Source organism: Tursiops truncatus, chromosome 9 (genome assembly GCF_011762595.2).
Source record: "Tursiops truncatus isolate mTurTru1 chromosome 9, mTurTru1.mat.Y, whole genome shotgun sequence".
Lineage (NCBI taxonomy): Eukaryota > Metazoa > Chordata > Mammalia > Artiodactyla > Delphinidae > Tursiops > Tursiops truncatus.
In genome coordinates, this window is record NC_047042.1 from 14929589 (window position 1) to 14957361 (window position 27773).

General features: G+C 38.8%; 2 protein-coding genes across 2 annotated transcripts in view; one reads left to right on the plus strand and one right to left on the minus strand.

Annotated features, from left to right (window-relative positions):
- Nucleotides 1-27773, plus strand: part of PNPLA8 (patatin like domain 8, phospholipase A2) — a 134148-nt gene that overhangs the window by 7662 nt on the left and 98713 nt on the right. The window lies entirely within an intron of this gene.
- NME8 (NME/NM23 family member 8) lies at nucleotides 82-27758 on the minus strand. The gene is made up of 15 exons (XM_033862743.2): nucleotides 27687-27758; nucleotides 27551-27608; nucleotides 27246-27352; nucleotides 24549-24620; nucleotides 20883-20999; nucleotides 14693-14759; nucleotides 13329-13402; nucleotides 11776-11868; nucleotides 10494-10681; nucleotides 6810-6982; nucleotides 6023-6167; nucleotides 5234-5341; nucleotides 1762-1913; nucleotides 1072-1216; nucleotides 82-319 (listed from the first exon to the last, which is right to left on the minus strand). Exons 1-15 carry the CDS (start codon nucleotides 27717-27719, stop codon nucleotides 82-84), a joined length of 1770 nt encoding a protein of 589 aa, XP_033718634.1. The 5' UTR covers nucleotides 27720-27758.

Genomic DNA, 27773 nt, shown 5'->3' on the forward strand with positions numbered 1-27773 from the left:
CTTTCCACAACAGCCTTGTCTTAGGCCCAGCCACTGTAACAAGAAAAGAGGATAGAGTAATAATTAAAGAGGTACTGTACTTTAGTTTTTCTCAGGGTTCTCAGCAACAAAGTCTTCAAACACTCTATTAATAGCCTCCACTGCCTCCTGCATATCAGAAGCTCCATGGACAGCATTTTTCAACATACTTCTTCCAAACTGGGCTCGGATAGAGTCTGGGGACAGAAATCTTGCTTCCTCTGGGTCTGTGGGACCCATCAATCGTCTCCAGTCTGAAATAGCATTCCACTTGGTCAGGATCATGACCAAAGATGGACCCCTGCAAACAACAATGGTTTCAGAAGACTTGGGCTATTGGCAACTGTAGAGACTGCACACACAGCTAAAGACAGAATGCCACAGCTCCATCCAGAGAGCTCATCCTTATTCTTTGTCCTTGTCAGTGTGATTTTGTGCTTTCTTTTTCTTCTTTGTTTATTAATTTTTTTTTTTTTTTTTTTTGGCTGCACGGTGCGTTTTATAGGATCTTAGTTCCCCAACCAGGGATCGAACCTGTGCCCCCTGCACTGGAAGCTGGGAGTCCTAACCACTGGACCGCCTGAGAATTCCCTTGCAACAGCGTTTTGTGCTAGAAGAGTGTTGTAGTTTAATTGCAGGGATACGTGCCAGGCACTATTCCAATTACTTTCAATGTAAATTACTTTCAGTATATGAAGTACTTAGCCCTCACATTCGTACCTGTGAGGTAGGTACTATTATCACCCCCATTTTATGGATAAGGAAACTAAGGCAAAGATTAAATATGTTGCCAAAGCAGGGATTTCAAATCAGATACCTCTATATCTAATGTGAAAACCTAAAAAAACAGAGAAAGGAAGGAAGGAGAGAGAGGAAAACAGAGAAGGAAAGAAGGAATTAGACAAAAAAAAAGAACTCCAAATACTACCAGGGTGTCTTTTCATGAATTGTATTAAAAATGCAATATTTTCATGAATTTTTGTATTTTTCAAAGTTTCTACAATGAACAGTTACCACTTTTATAATGTAAAGACCTATATATCAGAAACTTACTCCGATAAAACTTCCAATACATCTTTATAAAAGGCTTTTCCTTTTATTTTAAAATAAATTTTGTCCGCTTCCTCTTCAGTTAGGAGCGTCTCCTTCATCTGTGTTATATCAAATCCAGCCTCTTTGATAAGCGTCAGGATATCCTCTAGGGAAAACAGATATTTGGTAGTCTTGGCAGACTGCCTCTATTTTTGCTCCGTATTCAAGTGGATTGAAATAACTAAGGAAGGTCACACTGTCACTTGAATCCAGTGGTTTTAAAAAACCAAAACTATGCTAAACTAAACTGAAAAAGCACCAGTTGGACGTTCGGAAGAACTTCAGTATGTTAACGCGGATGTTCAGTCTCAGATCCATCTTTCCAGAATCCATCTGGGAGGAAATCTGCTCCTGGGCTAAAAAGTGAACACGTGTTTTCATCCCTGTGCTGCACATGCCAAGGAACTTCCTGCTGCATGTGGATTGAAAGGGCCAGCCTCTCTGAGCTCTTCTCCCTGAACCGGCAGGGCACCACTACGGGAACTAAATGAAGTCAATCTGGTCAAAATTCCACCAACAGCCTAAACTTGGAGCACTCCCTCGTGACGATGAAGGTGCTCATTGCTTTATTCTCTCAACTTTACTGCAGTTTGCAAAATTTCACAAAATGGAAGAAAAATGTATACATCGGCTCTATTTTTATATATTTACCTCTTTGCTCTTGTGTTACATGAGGTTTAATCAGTGCTGCAGTGTGTTCAGGAGGAAAGAAATACTGTATGTCCCTTTCGGCAGCTTCTAGTGAATCACTTCCATACAACTGGTTGATAGGCAAACTCTCCATTGCAAATTGTGCGCATAAACTTTGAAAAAGAAGTCAAGTCAAAAACTTATAACATGACATATAATATAACACAACATAACACAATGTAAAACTATTCATGTTTGCATCGTGCAAGCGGAAGTAACTGCAGAGTGGCTTGGGGCATGCTACTTCCTTCCAGGGAGGAACAGTCGTTAGGAAGAAAGGACATGAACATTTCAGTAATCGTCATAATGGAGACTGACAGCTGTGAAAGATGGAATGAACGCCCTGGTGCAGTGAAAAAGCACAGACTATAGAACCCTGGTGGCATCACTTGTTAGCTGTGTGATACTGGGCAATTAGTTCCCTTCTCTCTGCTTCAGTTGTCTCAAACATAAATATGATAATAAACCCTGTTTTGGAAGGAGGTCTTGAGGATGTAATCAGATGATGTATTTGAAATATATGGTACATATTAAGCTGTCAATAAATATTCCTTCCCCTTCTTTCATCACTAAATAATATCAAGCACTAGAGACGTCATTTGACCCTATATCAAAGATACCAAATTATAAATATTGAATCCAGGAGACACTGCAGTGGAACCCTCCAGGTGAGCAAAAGCAATAAAAGAGGAGAGTACAGGATGGCTTTGTGGAGAGAGGCAGGAGTGACATTGATGGTAATGGGCAATCCATGTTGGGGTAGACAGTTTATTCTGGTTCCGTTTCTGTATGATAGGTGAATACATACCTCTAAAATCAGTTATCGTTCCTCAGTGTTTTTCAGTTGCCCCTTTTTCTTTCTGTCTCTCCATCTATTTATATTTCAGTAGAGGAGATACTTATCGCTCATTACATTTTCTGCCCTTCACACACAGTCCTAAGCAAGCGACCCACAAAATCCAGCCACAGTGAATAACCTCCATTCTTGTTAATAGGCTGACATCACTGGAAACTTGGCTTTCTGTCCTCAACTTAAAGACCCTCTTCTTGCCTCTCTGGTTTCAGTGACCATTTCAGATTTCCTTTTTTCGTTATCCAACTTGACCCTCCCACTCAGCCCTTGGCTGTTCTCACACCTCTGGTTTGAAGATATTAGCAGACTAAGACGCTTGGAGCCTGTGATTGCCAGGGATGGGGGATTTGCACAATGAATGATAAAAACAGCCTAACCCATCATCAGCACTGACTCCATTCAATGCAGAGAACTACAAGCAGCCCCTCTGTTAGGCTGTTAGACGTGGTTATTGGAAAAAGTGTGTGTGTGTGTGTGTGTGTGTGTGTGTGTGTGTGTGTGTGTAAGGATGGGAGAGAAGGGTTGCTGTGTTTCTCTTGCATGCAAGTGACTGTATTTCAGATTAAGCAATGGGGAGTGTAGACTATGACGCCCAAGGGCAGGAAAGGGCAGAGCTCTGCTGAAGGAGTTATTTCTAAAGCAACCTGGAAAACGGGGACCGATCAAAAATAATAGTTAAGAGTAATTGTGAACTTGTGGCAACATTAGCGGTCGTAAGGGCTTAGGATGGGAACTCTCACTATAATAGTGGGGAGGAGAGGGGCAATTACTGAGTTCCTTCACCTGGAGAAAATGTCTCTATGCTGGTACGTAGCCTCCACACGTGGAACCACAATTTCTAGAAGAGTGTGCCTACATGCATAGGCCAGGTATTGATAGGAATTCCTCTCTCTGATGCCATGTATCGCATTCTCTGCTACATTTCATTTAAGAGGTTCTGTGGCACCCTGCTCATTCCACATAAAGAGTGTCCAACACATATTATCCTTTACAGCAATTGTCTGGCACAGGAGCAAAGACGTAAGTGAGTAGGGCTAAAAGGAGGGGTGAAATATATCCATTCAGGACAAGTGCAATTCATGATCTCCTACCCAAAAGAAAACATTGCAACTTTTATATACGTGATGTTTCATTAGTCCTGTTATTTATTGTGGCAGTGGGTATGCAAGTTTGCTGTGCCTGATAAAGCATCTTTATTCCTGCTCACTTAAAGGAGGGCTCTTCTTCCCCTGACTTCAGTCCTACTCTGAAGTCAGCACAGAGAATTCAAGAGAATTACAATTCAGTTTGTTTCCATCAGCTGCATGCCAAGAATGGAAATGCAGGAGGTACTGTCTCCCTCCTCCAGCTGAGACCAAGCCCAACAGCTAAGATCAAAAAGGATTTTTAAAATGCTGCCTAGGTGACAGCTAACATGCCAGGGTTGAACTGATTACAAAGTTCTAAGATGCATCAGTACTTTAACTTAGTAAATGTTCCTACCAAATTGTAGGCTACATATTAATCATCGTCTTGAAACTTTTTTTTTTTTAACATCTTTATTGGAGTATAATTGCTTTACATTGTTGGGTTAGTTTCTGCTGTATAACAAAGTGAATCAGCTATACGTATACATATATCCCCATATCCCCTCCCTCCCACCCTCCCTATCCCACCCCTCTAGGTGGGCACAAAGCTCCGAGCTGATCTCCCTGTGCTATGCGGCTGCTTCCCACTAGCTATCTATTTGACATTCAGTACTGTATATATGTCAGTGCCACTCTCTCACTTCATCCCAGCTTACCCTTCCCCCACCCCGTGTCCTCAAGTCCATTCTCTACGTCTGCGTCTTTTATTCCTGTCCTGCCCCTAGGTTCTTCAGAACCATTTTTTTCCCTTAGATTCCATATATATGTGTTAGCATACGGTATTTGTTTTTCTCTTTCTGACTTACTTCACTCTGTATGACAGACTCTAGGTCCATCCACCTCACTACAAATAACTCAATTTCGTTTCTTTTTATGGCTGAGTAATATTCCATTGTATATATGTGCCACATCTTCTTTATCCATTCATCTGTCGATGGACACTTAGGTTGCTTCCATGTCCTGGCTATTGTAAATAGTGCTGCAATGAACATTGGGGTGCATGTGTCTTTTTGAATTATGGTTTTCTCTGGGTATATGCCCAGTAGTGGGATTGCTGGGTCATATGGTAGTTCTATTTGTAGTTTTTTAAGGAACCTCCATACTGTTCTCCATAGTGGTTGTGTCAATTTACATTCCCACCAACAAGTGCAAGAAGGTTCCCTTTTTGTCTTGAAATGGTTGTGATCAATTAAAGGATCTGAAGCAACTATCACACGCTTCTCAAAAGAACTTCTCCTAACTAGTGCATGGGGCAGATGTGTCTGCCAAGATATGGCCTTTTGGCTGGGTAGCTACCACCTACCAGTCTCAAACCAAGCAGCCCACAACCTTCTCTTGCAAAGCCTCAGAAGAGAACCTTGGACTAGAGCTCTGGTTCCTATACCCCCATATCCCCCAAAAAATCACCATGGCTCCCATGAAAAAAGTTTGAGACCCATGACGTGAATCATACCTGTCTGGAAGGTATTCTTTGGCTTCTTCCACAGAGCTTGGTCCAATTAACTGTTTCCAGTGTCCTAAACCATTTTCTCTTACTAAAACAAGGACTAGAGATGGACCGCTGTTAGAAAAGAAGAAACAAAGTTAATGAAAGGATAGCTTGTAGCTATTTATAGGTAGATAATACAAGTGTGTTTGTTAGATGAAAAAAGTAAAATAACCCTTTTTATCAAGAGTATGAAATTAATTTCTGTTGGTGTACTCTCGAGAGCATCTTCATAAAAGAATGGAAGCGGAGAAAGGAAGGGAAGAGAAGGGACTTGGTTCTGATAGGGTGGTCCCTATATCGTCCCCATGCTCCTGCTGATTTATATACCCTTGCTGGCTTTCTGCCCCAGCTGCTGTTTCATTTACTCTTCTAGAAACCTGACAGATTTCTAGCATCCCATTCGTCTCCTAGGACTAGTGATCTTTAGGATTACCAAAGTCCTTGAGAGTCAGTCACAGCTCTCTTACTTGGACTTCAGGATGCTGCAGACTCTGGCTTCCAGCATTCAACTCAACTGGACTCCAGGGGCTTCACCCAGAACCTTGCTTTACTCTAATAACATTCCAGGAGGACCAGAGAAGACACACAGTTGAGCAGGGAATCAAAATGGGAGGGAGATTGGCAAAGAAGTAGACTCAGCACATCTTTACAGCATTGAGAGATTTGGCAACTTGTACAGAAAGCAGGGTTAAGAGGTTTAAATGATTCAAACGTAAATCAGACTGTGCTTTCTCAACCTGCAATCTGTTTTACCTGGTCATATTTTCTATAAGATTTCCAAAATAATCTTTATTTTCATGTTCCATGCACAGTGTTTTTGCTTCTTTTTCTGATAACACTATTTGTCTCTGCATCAGTATTTTAAAGCCTTCATCTTGAATAATATTCAAAACATCCTCTAAATAAAAAGTCATAATAAGTTTTAAAGTGCTAGATTATTGGTTATACACACAATACAGACTGCATTATCATGAGGACATAGAATGCATTTCATTCTCATGTGAAATTTAAGTTTATAAAAATAGCTTATTAGATTTTAATTTAAGGTGAATAATATTCTTAACATATCAAATTTATGATGCCATTTCCAATTTTTCAGTGGACCAAAATCTATAGGTTTGGGGATGGGGGATTTATTAAAAAAAAAAAATTGTATAGTCAGATAAGTTTTATTTCACACATAAAGTTAATATAATGACATTCTCAGATGTGCTAGGGCTCAGAAAACAAAATAATTAAGTACATATCTTTTTTTTTTTTTCTTTGCGGTTCGCGGGCCTCTCGCTGTTGTGGCCTCTCCCATTGCGGAGCACAGGCTCTGGACGCGCAGGCTCAGCGGCCATGGCTCACGGGCTCAGCCGCTCCGCGGCATGTGGGATCTTCCCGGACCGGGCCACGAACCCGTGTCCCCTGCATCGGCAGGCGGACTCTCAACCACCGCGCCACCGGGGAAGCCCTCGTATCTTTTAATATAATTATACTAGAGCTTATTCAAATCCCATGTACAAAGTAGTTAAACAATTTATACTTTATTCCTTACCTTTCCTTTTGTTAAAGAGGGCTGGTCGAAGTAATGCCAGTATCTTTTCTAATTTTATGCCTTTAATTTTTTTAAAATCAGGGATGAAGACATCAATAAACTTAGTATTACTTATATTCTCTTCAACATCACAAAACTGAGATACTTGTTGTCTTTCTAGGTATTCTTGGAAACTGTTGAAGTCCAAAATATAATTATAAACTGAAGTTTAATAATCATGCCAGAAAATTAAAATTGATAATATGTTCACAAATAAATTAGAGTTTAGTAAAACAAATAAATATTGAATTTCACATAAAGGTAAGTTATATCTCTCTATCACATCAAAGAATATGTATTTAGTTCCACCTTTATTGAACCAATCCAAAAATCAGTTACATGAAATCATGTATGTTTGATTTCATGAGAGGATTTTAAGGAGACCAAAATAAAATACGTTAAAAAAATTTTTTCTTTCCTCTATGTAAAGCTTTCCAGATAGTTTCTATTTTTCCTTTTAATTTTGTCTGTGAATCAAGGCTTATTTAGGAATACATTTCATGTTTTCAAATAGATAAGACATTTGGATCATTTTATTATTTATTTCCAACTTTATTGGATTATAATCAGCAAATGCATGCGGTGAGATCTTAATTTTTAAAAATTTGTTAAGGTTTTCTTTGTAAACAAAGCAAATTTATTTGTGGGATTTGAGGTTATATATTCATATTTCATATATTATAGATCATTTATTATACACAATTATGGAATATGTATTTGCCATCCCTATATACCCTTGCTTTTTTGTCTGCTGTGTATTGAGATCTCTGACCGTAAAGTTATTTTTATCCAGTTCTCTTTGTTTTTCTGGTACTTGTATCTTTATGTAATCTATGTTGTTTGGGACATACATTTTTTGACTACTCTATCTTCTTCATAAATGTTCTCCTATACATCATGTCCTTCTTTATCAAGTTTAACACTTTTAATGTTCAATTCTAATACTTTATTTTTCCTGGCTAATTTTTTTACCATTCCTTTATTTTTTTTATTTTTCTTTGTCTCTTCTAAGTAGAATGTAGATGAGTACAGTTTTTAAAACTTTTTATTTTGAAAAAATATAAATTGGCAGAAAAATTGCAAGATCAGGATAATGAACTTTAGATTCAACAACTGTCAGCATTTTGTCACATTTGTTCTTTCTCTTTCTCTCTCATCCCCCAATGAGAGTGTGTGTGTCTGTGTGTGTGTTTTGGCTTAAGCATTTAAGAATAGACTGCAGATATTTTCACCATTCACCCTCCTAAATACCTCAGGAAAGCTTACACTGATATAAGACTATTATCTCATGAACAGTCCATATTCAAATTTCAGCAATTTTATAATACTCTCCTATCGATAGTAATTTTTCCTAATCCTGGATCATACATTGCATGCAGTTGCCTGAAGTGCCTAGGCTTCTTCAGCCTCTAACAATGGCTCAGTCTTTCTTGTCTTTTCTTTTTAATTTCTTTTTTTTTAACATCTTTATTGGCGTATAATTGCTTTACAATGGTGTGTTAGTTTCTGCTTGATAACAAAGTGAATCAGCTATACATATACATACATCATATCTCCTCCCTCTTGCGTCTTGTCTTTTATGATACTGATATTTTGAAGACTCCAGGCCAGTTGCTTTGTACAATAGGCTCCTCATTTTGGATGGTTTCAAACTATGGAATGGCCCCATAGTTTCCTATTACATTCTGGGTATGATACTTTGGGAATGCCACACCAGTATACATCACAATAGGAGGTACACACTGTCAGTTTTTCCCATTGTTGGTGATATTAACATGGCCAGAGTGGTATCCCCCAGTTTTCTCCATTGAAAAGCTACAATTTCCACTTTGTAAATAATAAGAAATCTGAAAGGACACTATTTGAAAATGCATATATTATTCATACAGTGGATTTAGCACCCACTGATGATTTTTGTCTGCATCAATTATTATTATATGGTTTTTAATTTCGTTTGTTTTTGACCTTAATCTGGTAATCTCTATATTTGACAGGGTAGTTAACCTTCTCGTATTTAGTATAACAGCCATATACCTGACTATATTCCTTCCATCTTTATATCTACTCTTTATTCTACATGAGAGTTTATGTCCTTGATCCTTTAGGTTCTGGTTCTACTTTAAAAAATGGCAGGTGGAAGTTTACAGCACCTGTTAGGCCATGTCTGCAGAAAAAGAGCTGTGAAAACTGATTCCCAGGAAAACATGCTCCCTACCACTTCGTGCTGCCTGCTTGGGTCGATGCTCGGGATAAACACAGGCCAGAGGAAAAGAGTACGTCCATTAAAAGGAAAATACTGCAGACTTTGCAAAATAACATCAACACATCTCATTCCACCCCAATCCCGCCAAGTGCTTAAATTGTTCATCTTATTACGTGCATATTGAAAAACTGGAGACAACTGCTTCCAAAAGCTGGATGCAGTAGACACCTATCTGAATAACAGCACCAGTGGAGCACTGACTCCTCTTACGCCAGCTGTGTTAATAGTGTTTCACAGAGTAATTTTTTTAAAAAATGGCTCCAAAATTCTGGTATGAAATCTGGTATCTTTTTGAGCCCAACACTTCCCACCCAAACCTGCTCTCTAACCACTAAGTATCATTTTCCCTTAAAACTCACAGAGTAACTACTACTGTTTACAAAGCCCTTTGTCAGCAGTTGATTTACCCTGTGAGTTGTTCTATCCCACTTCAAACTGGAAATTAATGATATTAGGGTCTCCCTGCTACCTAAAAATTATGACATCGCTAGGGACCAGCAGATGGACCTACTCAAGAAAAGCCACTATAACTTATTAATAAGACAGCAAGGAAAGTTCCAGAGATGCTCAGCCTAAACATGCAATGGAGGTGGGCTACCCAGAAGGGGGAGACACACATCACGAAGCCTCAGGACTCAGCTACTCTGAACTTGGTCCTGCTCACCCCCCTTTCAGACATGGCTCTGTTAATTCATGGGGTGAGCACTGGAGTTTCTGCATCTTCAGAGGAATAGAAGGCACAAATGGCAAGCACATAAAACCAACAGTCTGTAAATGACTTACGTTCACTTTCGTATATTTACAAACCGTTAACAAAAATATGCAACTGTTTAGTTGTTAGCAGTCTCACCACTCACTCACTGCCTTGAGTAAAAGGGCAGAGTACTTTGGTGTCTCTGTAGGACACGGAGAGGCAGAACTGGCATGTGGAGAGACGGGAGAGGGGGCTGGCTTGGGAGGGACTAGGCCTGGTCCCGTTCTACCCCAGGAGGCCAGACTGGTGCGCCCAGCATTAGAGAGACAAATGGGAAATTCTTCCCTTTGTAATCCTCTTGACATAAACTTTGAGGGCAACTCCAGCTTTGTTGAATATATAAAATTTTAGACTGGAAGGAATAGTTGTAGCTTCGACATAAAGATGTTTGTCCTTTTTTTTTTTTTCTTTTTTTTCTTTTTGGCCATGCAGTACAGCATGCAGGAATCCTAGTTCCCTGACCAGGGATCAAACCCGTGACCCCTGCAGTGGAAGCACGGAGTCTTAACCAGATGGACCACCAGGGAAGTCCCTAAAGATGTTTGTCTTTAGATTTGTGATATTTGGACATTACACTCCATTACCTACTAACACATTGTAAACAATTCGTTTCCTGGTCTGGAGCTACCTTTCCCTCTTCTGCTTCATCCCCGAGGACTTGGCCGTCTTCTCGTGGTCATCCCATGGTTCTTTAGATTCCGTCTCAGAATTAGATTCACTTCCATCCCAGGAAGGCCATTTTTCCTTTGCTTGCGATACAACTAGAATATAGCTTAGGCCACTTGTCATAAAAGAAACAAACTCTTCAAAGTCAGGCTACAAAATAAAATAAAATAAAATAATATTATTAGGCTCCCAAAATGGATAGAGTACCATGGTGGCCCCTACCCAAGTCAAGGACATCTTCCCCTTCATGATCACTGGGCAAGAGAAAGTTACACACAATCCTCCTGTTAACAAACACATCTGTGAAGGACAGAAGTTCACAGCTGGCAGGGACTGATCTTAAAGATAGTCTAATAACTACTCTCAAACTGCCGGATGCTTCCAGATCATCTGGAGGGCTTGCTAAAACACAAGTTTCTGGTGTCCAGCCCCAGACTCTATGATTCAGTAGGTTTAGGGTGCCCAGGAATTGGATTTTCTCAAAAGTTCCCAGGTGATGCTCATGTAGCTGGTCCAACCCTTTCCCGGGGCCAAGAGAGATTGTCTGAGTGGTGCGGCTAGTTTATAAATGCTGTTCGGTAGAACTTTCTGTGACGACCAGCATGTTCTGTGCTCTCCAGCATATGTAACCACAGCTGCTGAGCACTGAAATGTGGCTACCGCCACTGAGACTCCGAATTTTTAACTTTATTTAATTTTAATGAATTTAAGTTCAGATGGCCACATGTATCTAATGGCTACCATGTTGAACAGTGCATTTCTAGAAGCTACGGCTCCTGACGCCCCCAAGCCATTGCACTTTCTAACACAAAGCACTGCCCCCAGGCAAAAGAGAATCTAAAAAATAACTTGACAGAAAGGATGTACCCTTAGGTAGAGAAAGGATTAAAGCTTTCCTGTGAAGTTTACCACAGGCAGCCTTCAACCTGGGATAAGGACCTACAGGAAAGGCCTGGATATTCATTTCCTGAGGGCTGATGCAGGGAGTCTTAGAGGACATAGCATAAAGAGATCTTCGCTCCAACAAAACACAATCAGTGCATCCACTTTTGCCTGGCTGCCTCTATTTCTACTGGAGATTTCTCCATAGTCCCCATCTTTGGATTAACCAGGATATGGACACCAACAGGGACACCTAGAGCTTACTTGGTTGGTCAGACTCATTCGTCTTTCTATAATGAGGATCCTAAACTTATAGGAATCCACTGTATTTGACAACACAATGGCTTTTTTAACTTTCTTACCTGGTCTGCTATTCGGCTGTAGAAGTACCTCACTTGTTCTTCAGTGAGCATTTTCTTATCCTCTGCTTCTATGACAAATTCTGCATCGATAATCTTCAATTAGAGAGCATGGTCAGGTCCACGTGTGTCGTGGGACCACACAGGTAAAACAAGTCAAGGACATTTGTTTCTTAGGCTTAATAAACCCCCCAGATTTGAATGCATTTCATGGTTGTGCCTCAGCACAATCAATGGGACACGAGGTTGGAAGAGGCCCCAAAATAAGTAAACAAAGAAGGTCCTTTTCATGCCCCCTAGTATTTAGGTTTTCACGGCTTGAACCAGAGATTCCACAATATTTCTATTATTTAAGTGAATTGTCTCAAGATGAAAAAAGAAAAAAAAATCTAATTGAATTCCAAGAAAGACATCATAGTTTTCTGAATCATTCAAAAGACAGACATTTACAGGTACTTCTTAACCATCTATTTTCAAAATTGTTTTCAGTTTCTTCTTTTAAGGCTTTCCTTGGTTAAGTCTGTAACTCGTCATCTAGTATATCTTATTCTGATGGCAACAAAAATATCCAAATTACAGGGAAGGATAGAATTTAAGATGCAGCCATGCTTTGTCTTAAAATTTTTAAATTTAATGACAAATTCAGTGTGCATGTCACCCAAGTATAGCAATGTATAAAATGGACCATCTGCTTTATAGTAGTTTAATTGTTGCTGCTTTGGCTGAAGAAAGAATGCATGATGGGAAGTTCATCAAGAGATACCCAGCCCATCCTGACATGGTTCCCCATGGGACCTCCTCTGTAGCACATGCAACATTCTTACAAATTTCAATACAATTTTGTTGTTTCAACACAACATCTTTGTTCAGGGGTCAGCAAACCACAGCCCACAGTCAAAACCTGGCCTGCCACCGTTTTTGGAAACAAAGTTTACTGGAACACAGCCATGCCCATTTGTTTATCTACTGTCTAATGCTGCTCTCTCGATATGATGGCAGAGTTAAGCTGCTGTGACAGAGATCACATGACCCACAAACCTGAAAATAGTTACTGTCTGGCTCTTTATAGGAAAAGTCTGCTGACCTTTGGTTTAGAATGCAATTTTGCTCTAAAAATTTTTTATTTGGGCTCTAAAAGCAAAACCTTAAATGCTTCCTCATGTTATCATGTATCTAAAAAGGACCATATGTTTGTGACAACACACAGGGAATAAAGCAAGCTGATGTGAGCTTATACAAGTCTGCACTGCTAACAACTAAACACAAAGAAATCTGTTACAAGCCAATGCAAGAACTGTAATTTTTATCATTTATATTGGATGCTGGTAGAGCAGAGTTATTTAAATAAGGATGTTGAATAGGTCTAGCCTTTGTAAGACAAGATATTCAAAGAAGACAAAACATTCATTCAAATGAACCAGAAGTTCATTATATTCTGTTTTTCTCTAAATAACAAGCTTGTCTCCAAATTGAAAATTAAGGGATTGTTTTTTTACAGTTAATTTAAAAATTAATTTTACAATTAATTTAAACTATTCTTGGGAAATATCACTTACTTTTTCTTTAATTTCTTTAACTTTTCTAGCAGTCACAGCATTGGGTTTGATAATGGCAATGCTGTATAGTTGGTCTAGGAAAAAAAATAGAAGAATTTCATTTTCTTGGCACAGACTCTAGAGAATGAAGGATTTGGCAATTAGAAATGTAAACTACTAATGTCCAGTGAATTTTTGTCCATCAACAGCTTTGTTATTATGGCATTGCAACTACCAAAGAGTTTCTACTTAGAATCAAAGTACAGTTCCTATATTTGCATGCAGGAGAAACATTCACAAGAGTTTGTAGTCAGTAGGCCGGAAAAGAAAGAGTAGGTGGGCACTATTTTATTTTATTTTATTTTATTTTATTCTATTTTATTCTATTCTATTCTATTCTATTCTACTCTACTCTACTTTTTCTATTCTATTGCCGCATCACACAGCTTGTGGGATCTTAGTTCCCCAACCAGGGATTGAACCCGGGCCCTCAGCAGTGAGAGCACAGAGTCCTACTAACCACTGGACCGCCAGGGAATTCCCAGCACTAGTTATTTTAATACAATTCACGTGCATTAGAATCGCACCCATGATCCATCCAGCTCAGTATCACTAGTGACAACAGTTTCAGTGCAAGCAAACATTACAAACCGATGGCTTTACCATCTATGAATTTATCCACATTTATCTACACATTCTGATGATGAGCTTTTAGTGCAGAATAGCTCACTGAGCAAGCGGTTTGCCTCTGTTCCCTCCAGGGTATGAACACACACTAACACGCCCACTCCGACAATCCAATGAAGGCAGGAAGTTGTTCATCTTAAAGTAAACCAGGAGTGTGGGTCATCAAGGAAGAAATTATTTTTACAAGTTTCTGGAAGATGATGAAGGATGAAATAAGAGGAAACTGCTGTCCAGATTACTCACAGGGCACAGGAGCCCCTGATCGAGGGTAACTTCTGAAGGCAAGGCACAGAGACCAAAGGCAAGGCGAGGGGAGCAAAAGAGATTGCTTCTTTTTTTTTTTTTTTTTTTTTGCGGTACGTGGGCCTCTCACTGTGTGACCTCTGCCGTTGCGGAGCGCAGGCTCAGCGGCCATGGCTCACGGGCCCAGCCGCTCTGCGGCATGTGGGATCTTCCCGGACCGGGGCACGAACCCGTGTCCCCTGCATCGGCAGGCGGACTCTCAACCACTGTGCCACCAGGGAAGCCCAAGATTGCTTTTTAAGCTGAATCCAGTATCGCACAAATCATCATTGATGCTACCAGTCCTTTATCAATTAACACTGGTGTCACTACCAGCTTTGTGCTGCAAGTGATGCTGTAATGAGTATCCATGTACACAATTTCCCTCACTATTACTTTAAAGTAGATTTACTTACCAACACTTCCATAGCTTGCTTCCCCAGCATCCTCTGAATCTGAGTCTACAAACACAATTTCATGATACTGTGGAAAAGGAATGGAAATAAAACAGTTACATTTTAATACGATAGTGAAAGAGTTTTTAGAAATTTTGTTTTTAATCAATATTTATAATCCAAGGGATAGAAAGTAAAGTGAAAATGTGCCTGCATTTATCTAACACTACTTTTCCCCAACCTTCCCACTAAAATAAAATTAGGAATAAACAGAGTGGGGAGACAATGAGAAATAACGCATATATGTGCTGTATGGAAAATGCTTAAAAACAAAATATTTAAAACTTAAGAGCACAAGGAATAAAATAAGAAAGAAGCAGAGATTAACAAGTAAGAAAGCAATAAACATATAATTATTATGGTAAAGATTGAAAGGGCATTTGTACGCTTCAAGATCCATTCCTGACCATTGCTCTTAGTAAATGAGGAACAGAGGGCTTCCCTGGTGGCGCAGTGGTTGGGAGGAACAGAAAGATACTTCCTTAACTTATGAAAAAAAAAAAAAAGCCTTTCTCAAAACAATAGCCAATTTCCTACTATAGAGTAAAACACTAGGAAGGATGGGGGATTCTTAATTTCTGGAGAAGTCCTGAAAGTGCTTCTGTGATTCTGTAAACAACCTGAAAGGTTTATATATTTACATATATACATTTCAGGGGCAAGAGATTTGCAGAATTTCAGATTCTCAATGGAATATAGACCCAAAAATGTTTGGAAATAAATACACTGAAAGCATTCACTCCTATTATAGTCAGGAATAAGATAATTATGCCAGCTATAACTTCAAAGTGACCTGCCTTGTATTTATTGGACCTGCCCTGACAAACAGGGCAGCTACTAACCATATTCTTTTCCATTATGGTTTATCATAGGATATTGAGTATAGATCTCTGTGCTATTCAGTGGGACCTTGTTGTGTATCCATTCTATATATAATAGTTTGTATCTGCTAATCCCAAGCTCCCAATCCTTCCCTCCCCCCAACCCCTTGGCAACCACAAGTCTGTTCTCTGTGTCTGTGAGTCTGTTTTTGTTTCGTAGATATGTTTATTTATGTCATATTTTAGGTTATACATATAAGTGATACCATATGCTATTAGTCTTTCTCTTTCTGACTTACTTCACTTAGTATGAAAATCTCTAGTTGCTGCAAATGGCATTAATTCATTCTTTTTAATGGCTGAGTAGTATTCCACTGTATATATGTACCACATCTTCTTTATTCATTCATCTGTCAATGGACATTTAGGTTGTTTTCATGTCTTGGCTATTGTAAATAGTGCTGCAGTGAACATAGGGGTGCATGTATCTTTTTGAATTGTAGTTGTGTCTGGGTATATGCCCAGGAGTGGGAGTGCTGGATCATATGGTAGCTCTTTTTAAGGAACCTCCATACTGTTTTCCCCAGTGGCTGCACCAATTTACATTCCTACCAACAGTGTAGGAGGGTTCCCTTTTCTCCACACCCTCAACAGCATTTATTATTTGTAGATTTTTTTAATGATCACCATTCTGTCCAGCGTGAGGTGGTATCTTATTGTAGTTTTGATTTGCATTTCTCTAGTAATCCAAAAGCTGAACATCTTTTCAGGTGCCTGCTAGCCCTCTATGTATCTTATTTGGAGACATGTCCATTTAGGTCTTCTGCCCATTTTTTGACTGGGTTGTTTGTTTTTTGTTATTAAACTGTAGGAGCTGTTTGTATATTTTGGAAATTAAGCCCTTGCTGGTCACATCATTTGCAAATATTTTCTCCCAGTCCATAGGTTGTCTTTTCGTTTTGTTTATGGTTTCCTTTGCTGTGCAAAAGCTTATAAGTTATATTGAGTACATCTTTGAATGGCAATCTTTTTAATATACTGGATGTAAGAAAAGATGTTTTAAAAGTTAATTTCACCTGTTTCTTTTTTTATTGTTTTCAATTGACTAGTAGAATATTATAAATTACGTATGTGGCTCACATCGTGGCTTGTATTTTATTACTATTACTGCGCTAGACAAGGCAAGTGATAAGAAAACTAAATAATAGAAGTGTCCAACAAAACGGAGTAATATAAAATAAACATAAGATATTAATAAATTTCTTACATACCCACTATTATTCATTAAAACAGGATGTCATTCTGCAAGAACAACAATAAAGCCACAGTACAGCGCACACGTAGAGAAAGCTGGGTACAGTATAGCAATTAGAAGAATGTGTTTAAAAGTCGTTCTGCCTGACTTCAAATTCTGCTTTTACCTCCTACTAGTTGCCTGTTTCTAAGGAAAGGACATAATGTTTTTAAGCCTGTCTTATCGTTCATAAATACTTCATAAGGTTTCTCCAGGTTCATATTCGAGATGACAACATAGAAGGCTCCTGAACTCACTTCCTCCCTCAGACATACCAAACCTACAGCTGCTTGTGGAACAGTTCCCAACTGAGCGACTCCTACATATCAGACAAATGAGAAAAGAACACATACCGAATCGGGTAGGAGAGGCTGAGTCACGGTTTCGCCATAAACTCCATCTCCGGCACAGCAACATACAATTGAGAGGGAACTCACAACTCCCAGCATCTCCCTGAGGACTGAAGGGCTTGAACCCAACATCTAGTGACCTCAGTTTTAAGACTTCCAACTGAGAGATGGGGCCCCCAAATGCCTGGCTGTAAAAGCCCTGGGGCTTGCATCCAGACTATAGTAAACTGAGCTCTTAACAGGCTTGGCTTGTGCTGGACTCCCTGTGGCTGTCCCCCCAGGGCTCAATGCAGGGGCCTATTTGCAAATCTGATAAGCTATAGCCTGAGGGTCAGGCTTCTAATTTAACACAGGTCTAGGGCTGACAGCAATCCTTTCCAGAGACCAGGGAAGCCAGCAGGGGCCATCTTCATGCTCTCCCTCTGCCCCGCTCCAGGTCACTAGTGTCTTTGTGAAGATAGCCTGTGTGCACATCTGGTACCCTGGCTTTTGTGGCTGTTACTCCAAGGACACAGCACTTGATAGCCTGGCTCTGGCCCCCAGCAGGGCTGGTGTCCCTGGGTTCAGTAGAACCAGCAATGGATAAACCATCCAGACAGAAAATCAGTAAAGAAACATTGGACATGTTAGACTAGATGGATTAAACAGATATATCCCGAACATTCTATCCAAAAGCAGCAGAATACACATTCTTCTCAAGCACACATGGAACGTTCTCCAGGACAGATCATATGTTAGGCCACAAAACATTTAAGTAGACTGAAATCATATCAAGCATCTTTTCTAACCACAATGGTCTGGAACTAGAAATCAATTAAAAGAAGACAACTGGAAAATTCACAATGTGGAGATTAAATAACATGCTACTGAGCAACCAGTGGGTCAAATTAGAAATCAAAAGAGACATAAAAAAAAAATCTAGGGCTTCCCTGGTGGCGCAGTGGTTGAGAGTCTGCTTGCCGATGCAGGGGACACGGGTTCGTGCCCCGGTCTGGGAAGATCCCACATGCCGCGGAGCGTTTGGGCCCGTGAGCCATGGCCGCTGGGCCTGCGCGTCCGGAGCCTGTGCTCCGGAACGGGAGAGGCCACGACAGTGAGAGGCCCGCGTACCAAAAAAAAAAAAAAATCTAGAGATGAGTGAAAATGGAATTACAGCATACCTAAACTTATGGGATGTAACAAAAGTGTTCTAAGAGTGAAGTTCATAGCCTATATTAAGAAAAGAGAAGGATCTCAAATAAACAACCTAACTTTACACTTTAAGACACTAGAAAAAACAAACCAAAAAAAATGAAGCCAAGGTCAGCAGATGAAAGAAATAAAGATCAGAGCAGAAATAAATAAAAGAGAGACTAAAAAGACAATAGAAAAAAAATCAATGAAACTAAGAGCTGGTTTTTGAAAAAATAAACAAAACAGAACTTTAGCTAGACTGTGAGGAAAAAAAAAGAGAGAGAAGACTCCAATAAATAAAATTGGAAATGAAAGAGGACACATTATAACTGAGAAAACTCCAATAAATAAAATTGGAAATGAAAGAGGAGACATTATAACTGATAACCACAGAAACACAAAGGATCTTAAGAGACTATTATGACCAGCTATGAAATTGCTCTCTCAAAAAGTTATCTGCCCTCCCATGATCACTGCACCATTATTTACAGTAGCCAAGATATGGAAGCAATCTAAGTGTCCATTCATGGATGAATGGATAAATATACGATATATATATATATATATATACATGATGAAATACTATTCCTCCATAAAAAAGGAGGAAATCTTGCCACTTGTGACAACATGGATGGAGCTTGAGGGCATTAATGTTACGTGAAATAAGTCAGAGAAAGATAAATACTGCATAATCTCTCTTATATGTGGAATCTGGAAAAAATAACTCATAGGCACAGAGAACAGAATGGTAGCTGCCAGAGATGGAGGGTGATGAGTAGGGGAATTGGGTGAAGGAGGTCAAAAGATACAACTTCCAGTTATAAGATAAATAAGTTCTGTGGGTGTAATATACAGCATGGTGACTATAGGTAATAACGTGTATTGTATATTTTGGAAGTTGCTAAAAGAGTAGATCTTAAAATTTATCATGAAAAAATTTTTCAGAAAAAATTAACTATGTGACATGAAATGTTAACTAAGTGTAGTAATCATTTCCCAGTATACACATATATCAAATCATTATGTTGTATACCTTAAACTAATAAAATGTTAGTTGTCAATGATATCGATAAAAGTGGGATGTAAAAGATTAAATGAGGATATCTTTCTGAAAATCTTAGCAAACAGTAAGTCCACAATAATTCCTAGTTACTATAATTTTCAAAAAGAAGTAGGGGGAGTGGGAAGAGGGAGGGAGGATGGGAGAGAAAGGAAGGGTGAAGATTCCCTGAAAAACAACCTGAAAATGTCCTTGGGTGAGAAAAATCACTATTGTAAATGTAAATTCCCCATATTTGTCATTTGTCAGTTTTCCATCAAAATGTTCATTTTTTTTTCCTTAATACTTTTAAAGTACTTTGTACACACTATGGATATTAGCACGTTGATACACAATGCAAGCTTCTCTCCAAGTTTGCTGCTTTCCTTTTAGATTTTATTCAAACTTTTAAATAATCAAATCTATCAATTTTTTCTTTTTTGATATCTCTGCTTTATACTATACTTACGAGGCCTTTCTCAACCTATGACAAGATAAATGTTTTCCAATATTTTCTTCTAATATTTCATGCTTTGTTTCAACATATTCAGCTCTTTAATTCATCTGAAATTTGTTTATGTATATGAGGAAATAATACAAATCTCTTATACAAATAGTTAACCCAATATTACTAAGTTTGTTTTGTGAGTTTTTTATCCTTTCCTGATTTAAACTGATGCTTTTTTATAGTAAATACTTAATACAAGCTTGAGCCTATACCTTCTCATTATTTCTATTCTTCAGTATTTCTCAGCTAGTATCTATTTTTTGTTTCTTGTTTTTGTTGTTTGTTGTTTTGTGTGCATGTGTGTGTGTTTAAATAACACCAACCACTCCTATTTATCTGCCTATATTTCTGATCACTTTCCTATATGGCTTACTTTCTTATGCTATTATGTTCATATCTCTACATGCTTTATGGTTCATTTCTGAACTTTAAAATATTTTATTATTACACAGGTAATACATTTCACACCCATAGGATCTTATTCTAAGCATCCTATTAAATAATACTCTATTTTTCATTTGTCAGTCTATCTTGGCCCTCTTTCCATATCAATAAACAGAGCTAGAAGATACTAAATAATATTCCACTGTTTGAATTTGTATAATTTATGACATAAATTACAGACATTTATGTCATCTATTCATTGTTGCTAGGCATTTGGGTTAATTCCAAATTTTTAATAACACAGACAACACTGAAATAAACATCGTTTTCTATATTTGTTTCATTATTTTCTTAAGGAAAATTATTGGAGTGTAATTGCTCGGTCAAAGGATACATGTGTTCTTTAAGGCCTTTGATTCATATTGCCAAAATACTTCCCAAGAAAGGTTGCACCATTTAGACACCTAGATAGCTATAAAACTAGGGGAAATGCTTTAGGAAAACAAACCAAAAAAAGACATAATGCATCTTTTTTTAAAACTAATTTTTAAAAATAAAATTATCAGGAATCCAAAGTATTACCTGAGGTCGAACCATTTCACCTGCTGCAATTTTCTTCTCCTCATTGATCAAGGTAATAATTTTTTGACTCACAAGTGGTGCATTTGCACCCTTGATTTTTGCCACAATTTTGCCATTCTATAAGGGGAAACAAAAGCGGGAAGGAAACTCATTTTCAGAATGGGTCAAGAATTAACACTTCAGCTGGACTAACTCACCCCACCCTGACCCACCAATCCCTTTTTAGCTACTGTAATTAGTCATTTTAAAATAAGTATTCGTGATATAAAAGTATTTCCATTTGGTAAATCCAGCTCTTTGAGTTCTACCTCTAATTTATCTGTCCTCCTACAACCAAAGACAGGCTATCGCTGCATTAAATTTTAATGGTTCTGTACAGGCCTCCCAACACTACTCCCCCTAATTATTTTTGATACTACTCCCCTTTGTCTGTCTTTCAACACATATTTACTAAACACCAGTTTACTAGCATTGTATCAGGCATGATGGTATGGAATAATAGTCCTGGTACCTAATGTAATTAAATTACCAAAAAAAAAAAACCAACCCCGCAAACACATTTGAGATAACAACCATGACAGGTACCACCAAAAGAGGTACAGAGAGCTGGGAGCATCTATAGGAATTTGTTCTGATCAAGAACATTAGCAAAGGTACTTCGTCAATATCAGGAATTTAAAATGTGAAGGATAGGTTAAGAAATAAAAAGGAGAAGAAAGGGCATTCTAGGCAAAAGGAATAGAGCCACAAGCGTCCTACGGCTAGAAGGGAATACGGCAAATAAGAAGGCCAGTGGAGAAAGTGAGGGGATGCCTGGTATGAGACGAAGCCCAACGGCTAGGGGGAGCCATAGCGTGCAGAGCCTTCTGGGTCATGGGAGGATGCTGCCTTTATCCTAAGTGCGGTGGGCAGCCTTTTGAATGTTTAAACACAGGCAGGGACCACAATTAGAACTGCTAAAGATCCGTGGAAAGATCATCTTACCTACCATATGGAGAAAGGGTTAGAGGTGCAGCAGGAGAAGCTGCTTGTATACAAATCGGAAGCTATTCTGGAGGTAAAGATGGAAGAGACAGTTCGTCAGTCTACGGCGGTGCTGTTGGAGATGGAAAGAAGGGAAAGAAGCAGACGAGTGTGAGAAAGACTTGGGTAGTTAAATTAACAGGACCAAGGTCTGGTGTGCATGGGATGTGAGGTAAGGAGAAGTCACCACGATGACTTTTCTGTTTCTGACTTGAGAAACTGAGTAAGTTGAGATGTTATTCACCAAATGAAGCAACTCTAGAAAATAACGTTTCCAATGGGGATGGGGAAGCCCAGGAGTCTGCTGTTGGACCAGTTCATTGTGAGATGCCCTTGAGACACCAGAGGAGAGATCAAGGGCCCAGTTGGATACACAAGTCTCGTGCTCAAAGTATAGGATTCAGCTGAAGACATGAACTTGAGTTATTGATATATGAGGCGATGATTGAAACTGTGTGTCGAAGAAGTTTTCTAAGGAGAGTATATAGCATGATAAAGTTGATATGTAATGGCTGCATGAAGAAAGGTGAACCTGCAAAGGTGAACCTGCAAAGGGGAGGGGGAGTAGCATCTAGGAAGCAAAAGGAAAACCAAGTCACAAAAGCCAAAAGAAGAAAATGTTCCAAAAAGGAGGGCATGGTCACCACATTTACTGCATTTGAGAGGTACAAAACGATGAGTACCTAAAAGCATTCATTATATTTAGCAACAGGCTGGTCACTGGATACATTAGCAACAGCCAATTTGGTGGAATAATCAGAAAGAAGTTAGATTGAATGGGTTGAAGAATTAATGGGATGAGAAGAAATGGAGTGGAAATAAATATAGAAACTCTTCTGAGCAGTTTAGCTGTGAGGTAAAGCATAGAGGCGAATGGTAGCTGGAGAGGGACGTGGTATCAAAAAGAGGTATTATTTCTTTTCATTGGAAAGATTTAATCATATTCAAAGGCCATAAGAAGGCTCCAGTTGAGAAAGGTTTGAATGAAACCTGACACTCTATTTACTATTTCCCACTAAAAGGAACCGCCAAGAGCTTTCTAATATCCATTGAAAAAGCCCTTCCTGCTGAGACGCTGCAATGAATTTGCTGTCAGCTAAGAATGCTGCCCACTGCAAACGTGGTTTTGTGGTCACAGATTGAGATTCTTTTTTTTTTTTTAATTTTTATACAGTGTTTCAAGGTTACTTTCCATTTGCAGTTATTACAAAATATTGCCTAAATTTCCCATGGAGATTCTTAAATTAGAACATTGAACAGGGAGCAACGGATGATAACAAAGTCTGAGGCGTGACTGGAGGAGGTGCGTTGGAGAGTTCATTGACAGGAGGTGAAGAATCGAGAGGCCAGGATGTTGAAGTCCCAGAGTGATGGCAGCACGTGGGTTTGAAAGGAGGATTTTGGGCCACATGCCAAAGTCTTCAGGGTGGGCAGGGGTCTGCTGCTCAGATCTGACTCGCTCAGCAGGTGATGGCCGCCCCAGAGCTGCAGACGCTACATGGTGGCCACCTGCTCAGCCTCCCCTCCTCAGTCCCAGGCTCCCAACTGCTGCTGCTACTAAAGCCTTCTCGTTGTCCAGTTAGCCCGCTGAGCCCACTTCTGCCTCGTGCAGTTACCTAAACGACACCTAGGCCAGGGCTCAGCAAACTATGTCCCAGTACAGAGATAGTATTTCTGCAAAGCTGAAACACTTACTCTCTGGCCCGTTACAAATAAGCTGGCTGACCCCTCACATAAATCATCAAATCCTTCCTAGCCAGTTCCTAGCCAACTGACAGCAAGATCTCAGTGTAATTTTTTAAATTCAATTAACCCAGTCATTCACCTCCCAGAAATAGCTGTAAGATTATTGTTTTAACAAAAGCAAAAATTATATCTGCGAAGTGTTTTTTTAATAATTATTTATAATATCAAAAAATGCCTTTTCAACAATAAGAGAGCAGTCCAAACCCTCTCTGGGAGGTGTTTCCTTACTATCCCAATTCTTCAGCTGTGTAGCAGCTATGCTCTGTATCACACAAGTTAGTACTTACCCAGATATTCTTCTTTTAGGAAACAGCACTTATAAGGTTTTTCTGATTATTAAAGTTGTGTTTATCTTGGAATATTTGGAAAATATTGAAAAGTATAGAAGAAAATTTAAATTATGCATCCTTTCCCCATACATAGAAAACTACTATTAACTTTTGGTGAATACACTGCCTGCCTTCTTTCTATGCATTTGTAAATACAGAGATAAAAGCAATATACAAGATAGTGATCATACAAATATTTCCTCGTATTGGTATACATGAATATTTATAACCAATTCTCTTCCACTGGGTACCCAAGACATTTCCAATTTTTCACTCCTTTAAGTAATAATTCATCATACAAGTCTCTGATATTTCCCTAGGAAAGGTAAATACCATTTTATTTTTCTTTTCCCTGATCAACTAAATGTGTGGTAGTCTAATCTTCTCAATCCGTTATGAGCTCCTACAGGTCAAGTTATAAATATTTTAATTGACAAGCATATTTAAGGCAAAAAAAAGTCTACAGTTACTGTCATCAGAAAACAGTTCCAGTAGTTGTACAATGTTACTTGCTCTTTAGCTGCAAATTGGAATCTGATAATACACTTGAGATGATAAATATACTTACAACACTAAAGAGAAAAACAGGTTCACATTTATCTCTAAATGGCTGCAAAGTCACAATGCTGTCAGCTTCCGCCTGAAAAAGATTATTTCATATAATAATAAAGGACGCTACACTCAAGTCATTTGATGTACTATATTCAAAAAATGCAGAGATACTTTTTTCTATGTTTACTACAACATTTTATGAGTATGTTATAGCTGTCTTTAGAATCAAATTACACATTCTGGCAGTTCAGACCCTGCATCATTTGGCTTCAACCTTACTTCTCACTGTTCATCTTTACCCAACCTGCAGCTACACTCAGCTCCTGTGGTCTGCGTTACACCACCTGCACTTTCCCCCTTGTTACCTGCTCCTGCCCTTCCTTTTCCAACCCAGCTCGAATGTTCTCCAAGAACTCTGCCTTGACCCTCCTGCCGCAAATCATCTCCCCTCCACATAGCACTTCACTACCCTTCTCTCCGGGCACCTGTAGTTCCTTTCAATATTGTACTACCGTTATAGGGACCTAGCTCATCTCTGTTTGGAGAGCTGCATGCACAGAGAGATGATGTTTTATGCTCACCCTCGCATGTCACCCTCCACCTTATCAGTCAGAGGGCCATGCATAAAAAGGAGCTTCCTAAATGTTTCTTGAATAAACTGGTGGTCAGATTTCAAAGTCTTTGATTTTAAAGTTTTCTCACAAATTTCAAGTTGTCCTAAATTGATTACCAACAACTATATATTAAGTAATAGTGTGTTCCCGCATATTAACGTAACATCCCTTGGGCCAGCTGTCAGGATACGTTGTGTTGTAGGGTCTTCTACATAAGAGTTGTTTTTTGGAACCTAAGGCAATTGTTTTCAAACTGGGATTTCTAGAGGTGCCTCAACCGTGGCCAAGGATGGTGAGGGCGGAGCCGAGCCAAGGCCCCTCAGCCCTGTGTCAGCCAGCCAGAGGGGCTGTGTTGTAATCTTTTTTTGGCATATTGAATTCTACATCATTCTCTTTTCTTTCTCTCCTTTTCTTTCTTTCTTTTCTTTCTCTCTTTTTAAAAAAGTAGGTTCTATTGTTGAAAGGAACTTATCTATAATATTAAAAGACAGTAGCCAAAGATTACATTTAAAAGTAGTCTAGCCATCATCATTGCAATTTTTATATTATAATAAAGTGTTAACAATTAAAGCATTTGGTAATATTCCTTAAAAACTATAATATAAAACATTTACTGAATTTTTATATGTATAGGCACAATGTTAGGACAAGTCTTCAAGTCTTTTAAAAGGGGCACATAATAGAAAAAATTTGGTACTGACCATTCAGCTTAAGGTGATTTCAATAGGTAATGAACCTCATAGGTTTCAATTTTGGACTTAAGTTTACAAGTTCAGAAAGGATCCCTTTCCCTGATAAACTGCAGGAAAAAAAGTATCCAGCAGAGGGCGCCCCTCCACTGCGCCCAGCAGAGGTTTGGAGACTTTAAAAAATTTTTTTCACTGTTGATGAGCTGATCATAGCAGAAAAATAGTATCGATCTATGTGAATATACTACAGTTGGATATGCTCACACAGAAGAGGAACCATTCAGAGAGAATGCTCAAAATTTTTTGTTGTTAATTTCAACAGACGGTAGCATTATGAATAGGACATATTTTGGAAAGGGTTTACTAGCACTTCCCAGTGATACAGACATAGTGATGAAATGAACTGGTCTGGACATGTTTCTGTCCAATAGAACTAGAATGTGAGTCACATATATACTTTTAAATTCTCTAGTAGCCACATTTAAAAACTAAAAAACAGGTGAAAATAATCTAATAATATACTTTACCTAATCCAGTATATCCCCAAATGATCATTTTAACATATCATCGATGTAAAAAATTAATGGGACATTTCACATTCTTTTTTCATATGAAGGCCTCAAAACCTAGTGTGTATTTTACCCTTAGAGTACATCTCAATTTGTGGGCCAAATTTTAATCATAAATAATTGATCTCTAATTAGATTTCATAAAGTTTACAGTCAAAGAGGTAGATTCACATATCCAGGTTGTCCCAGATAATTTTAAAAGTTTTACAATAACCGAATGGAGTATCTGTTTTTTTATATAAATTTAATACAATTACACTAGCCACAGTTCGCGTGCTCAAAAGCCATTTATGCCTAGTGGTTATATTAGACAACAAAGCTCTAAGCAGTTGATAATTTGACATGGATAAACGGAATAATCAATACATTGCGGACTCATGAGACCCCAATGGGTCTCTCATGAGACCCTAATGAGTTTGGCTGTAATATTTTAATCCGTTGTCACATGTGGGAGGCAAATAAGGGAGGGTAAAATCGCTACCATTTTACAATTAACTGGGTAAATGACCAGAGTCCTACCCAGTGCTTTCCAGTAAAAGGCATTTACAGCCCTTATTCTGAACACACACCATATGGTCAAGTGAAAAGAAGTAAGGCAATAGACAGATAACCATTTTTATGTTTTTCTAACGTTCACAACCATGGTAAATAACCTCAGTATTATAGGAATGGGATAAAAATTACATTTGTTCTCAGATCCAGTAGAATTAAATATAGAGTAAAACTGCTAACTAAACACTGTCCATTTTGAAGAGTTGACAGATTGTTTGAATTAAGACAATCCTTAAAGAGACTATAAAGTAACAAGAAAATAATAGTTTAATGGAAATGAAAGCCTTACTACAGCAAAATGCAGAATTTCATCTTCGTTCAGCTCATTTTTCAATTTTCTGAATAAGGTTTGCATTGCTTTGCAAGGTCCACACCAGGCTTGGTAAACATCGATCACTAGAAGATAATAATATTTGTGAAAGAACAGAGTCAAAGAGTCTAGAGTAGCAGCTTATCCCAATCTTTGGGGCAGGGGCAGGGTAAAAACAGAGCAGCTTTTTATTCTGGTAAGTGGGGCGTGGTGCTCCATGTTGGGGTGCCTGGAGGTGCCCTGGATCCAACTCCGGATGGCGAACACCTGCGGAGCCCCAGTACCTGTTAGGCCTTTGTTCTGCAGCATCTCCTCCCACAGGCTTTGATTATTGATGGTCTCCTGCAAAAAGGAAGGTGCTGTCAAAGGTCTTCAAGGGACAACGCACCCAGTAAAGACTTGTTGATGTGTCATGCCCACCTGTAACTGGATTTCTCGCTGTTTGCTTGCCATGTATCCACTATCACATGAAAGGGGGAAGAAAAATAGAAAACACGTCAAAGGAAA

What these genes read in the sequence shown, in the direction of transcription:
- NME8 (XM_033862743.2), bottom strand. Translation starts at nt 27,719, where the DNA reads ATGGCAAGCAAACAGCGAGAAATCCAGTTACAG. An exon ending in GCAGAACAAAGGCCTAACAG is followed by an intron (nt 27,353 to 27,550) that starts GTACTGGGGCTC and finishes ATTATCTTCTAG; the next exon opens with TGATCGATGTTTACCAAGCC. An exon ending in GTGAAATGGTTCGACCTCAG is followed by an intron (nt 14,760 to 20,882) that starts GTAATACTTTGG and finishes CCTTTTCCACAG; the next exon opens with TATCATGAAATTGTGTTTGT.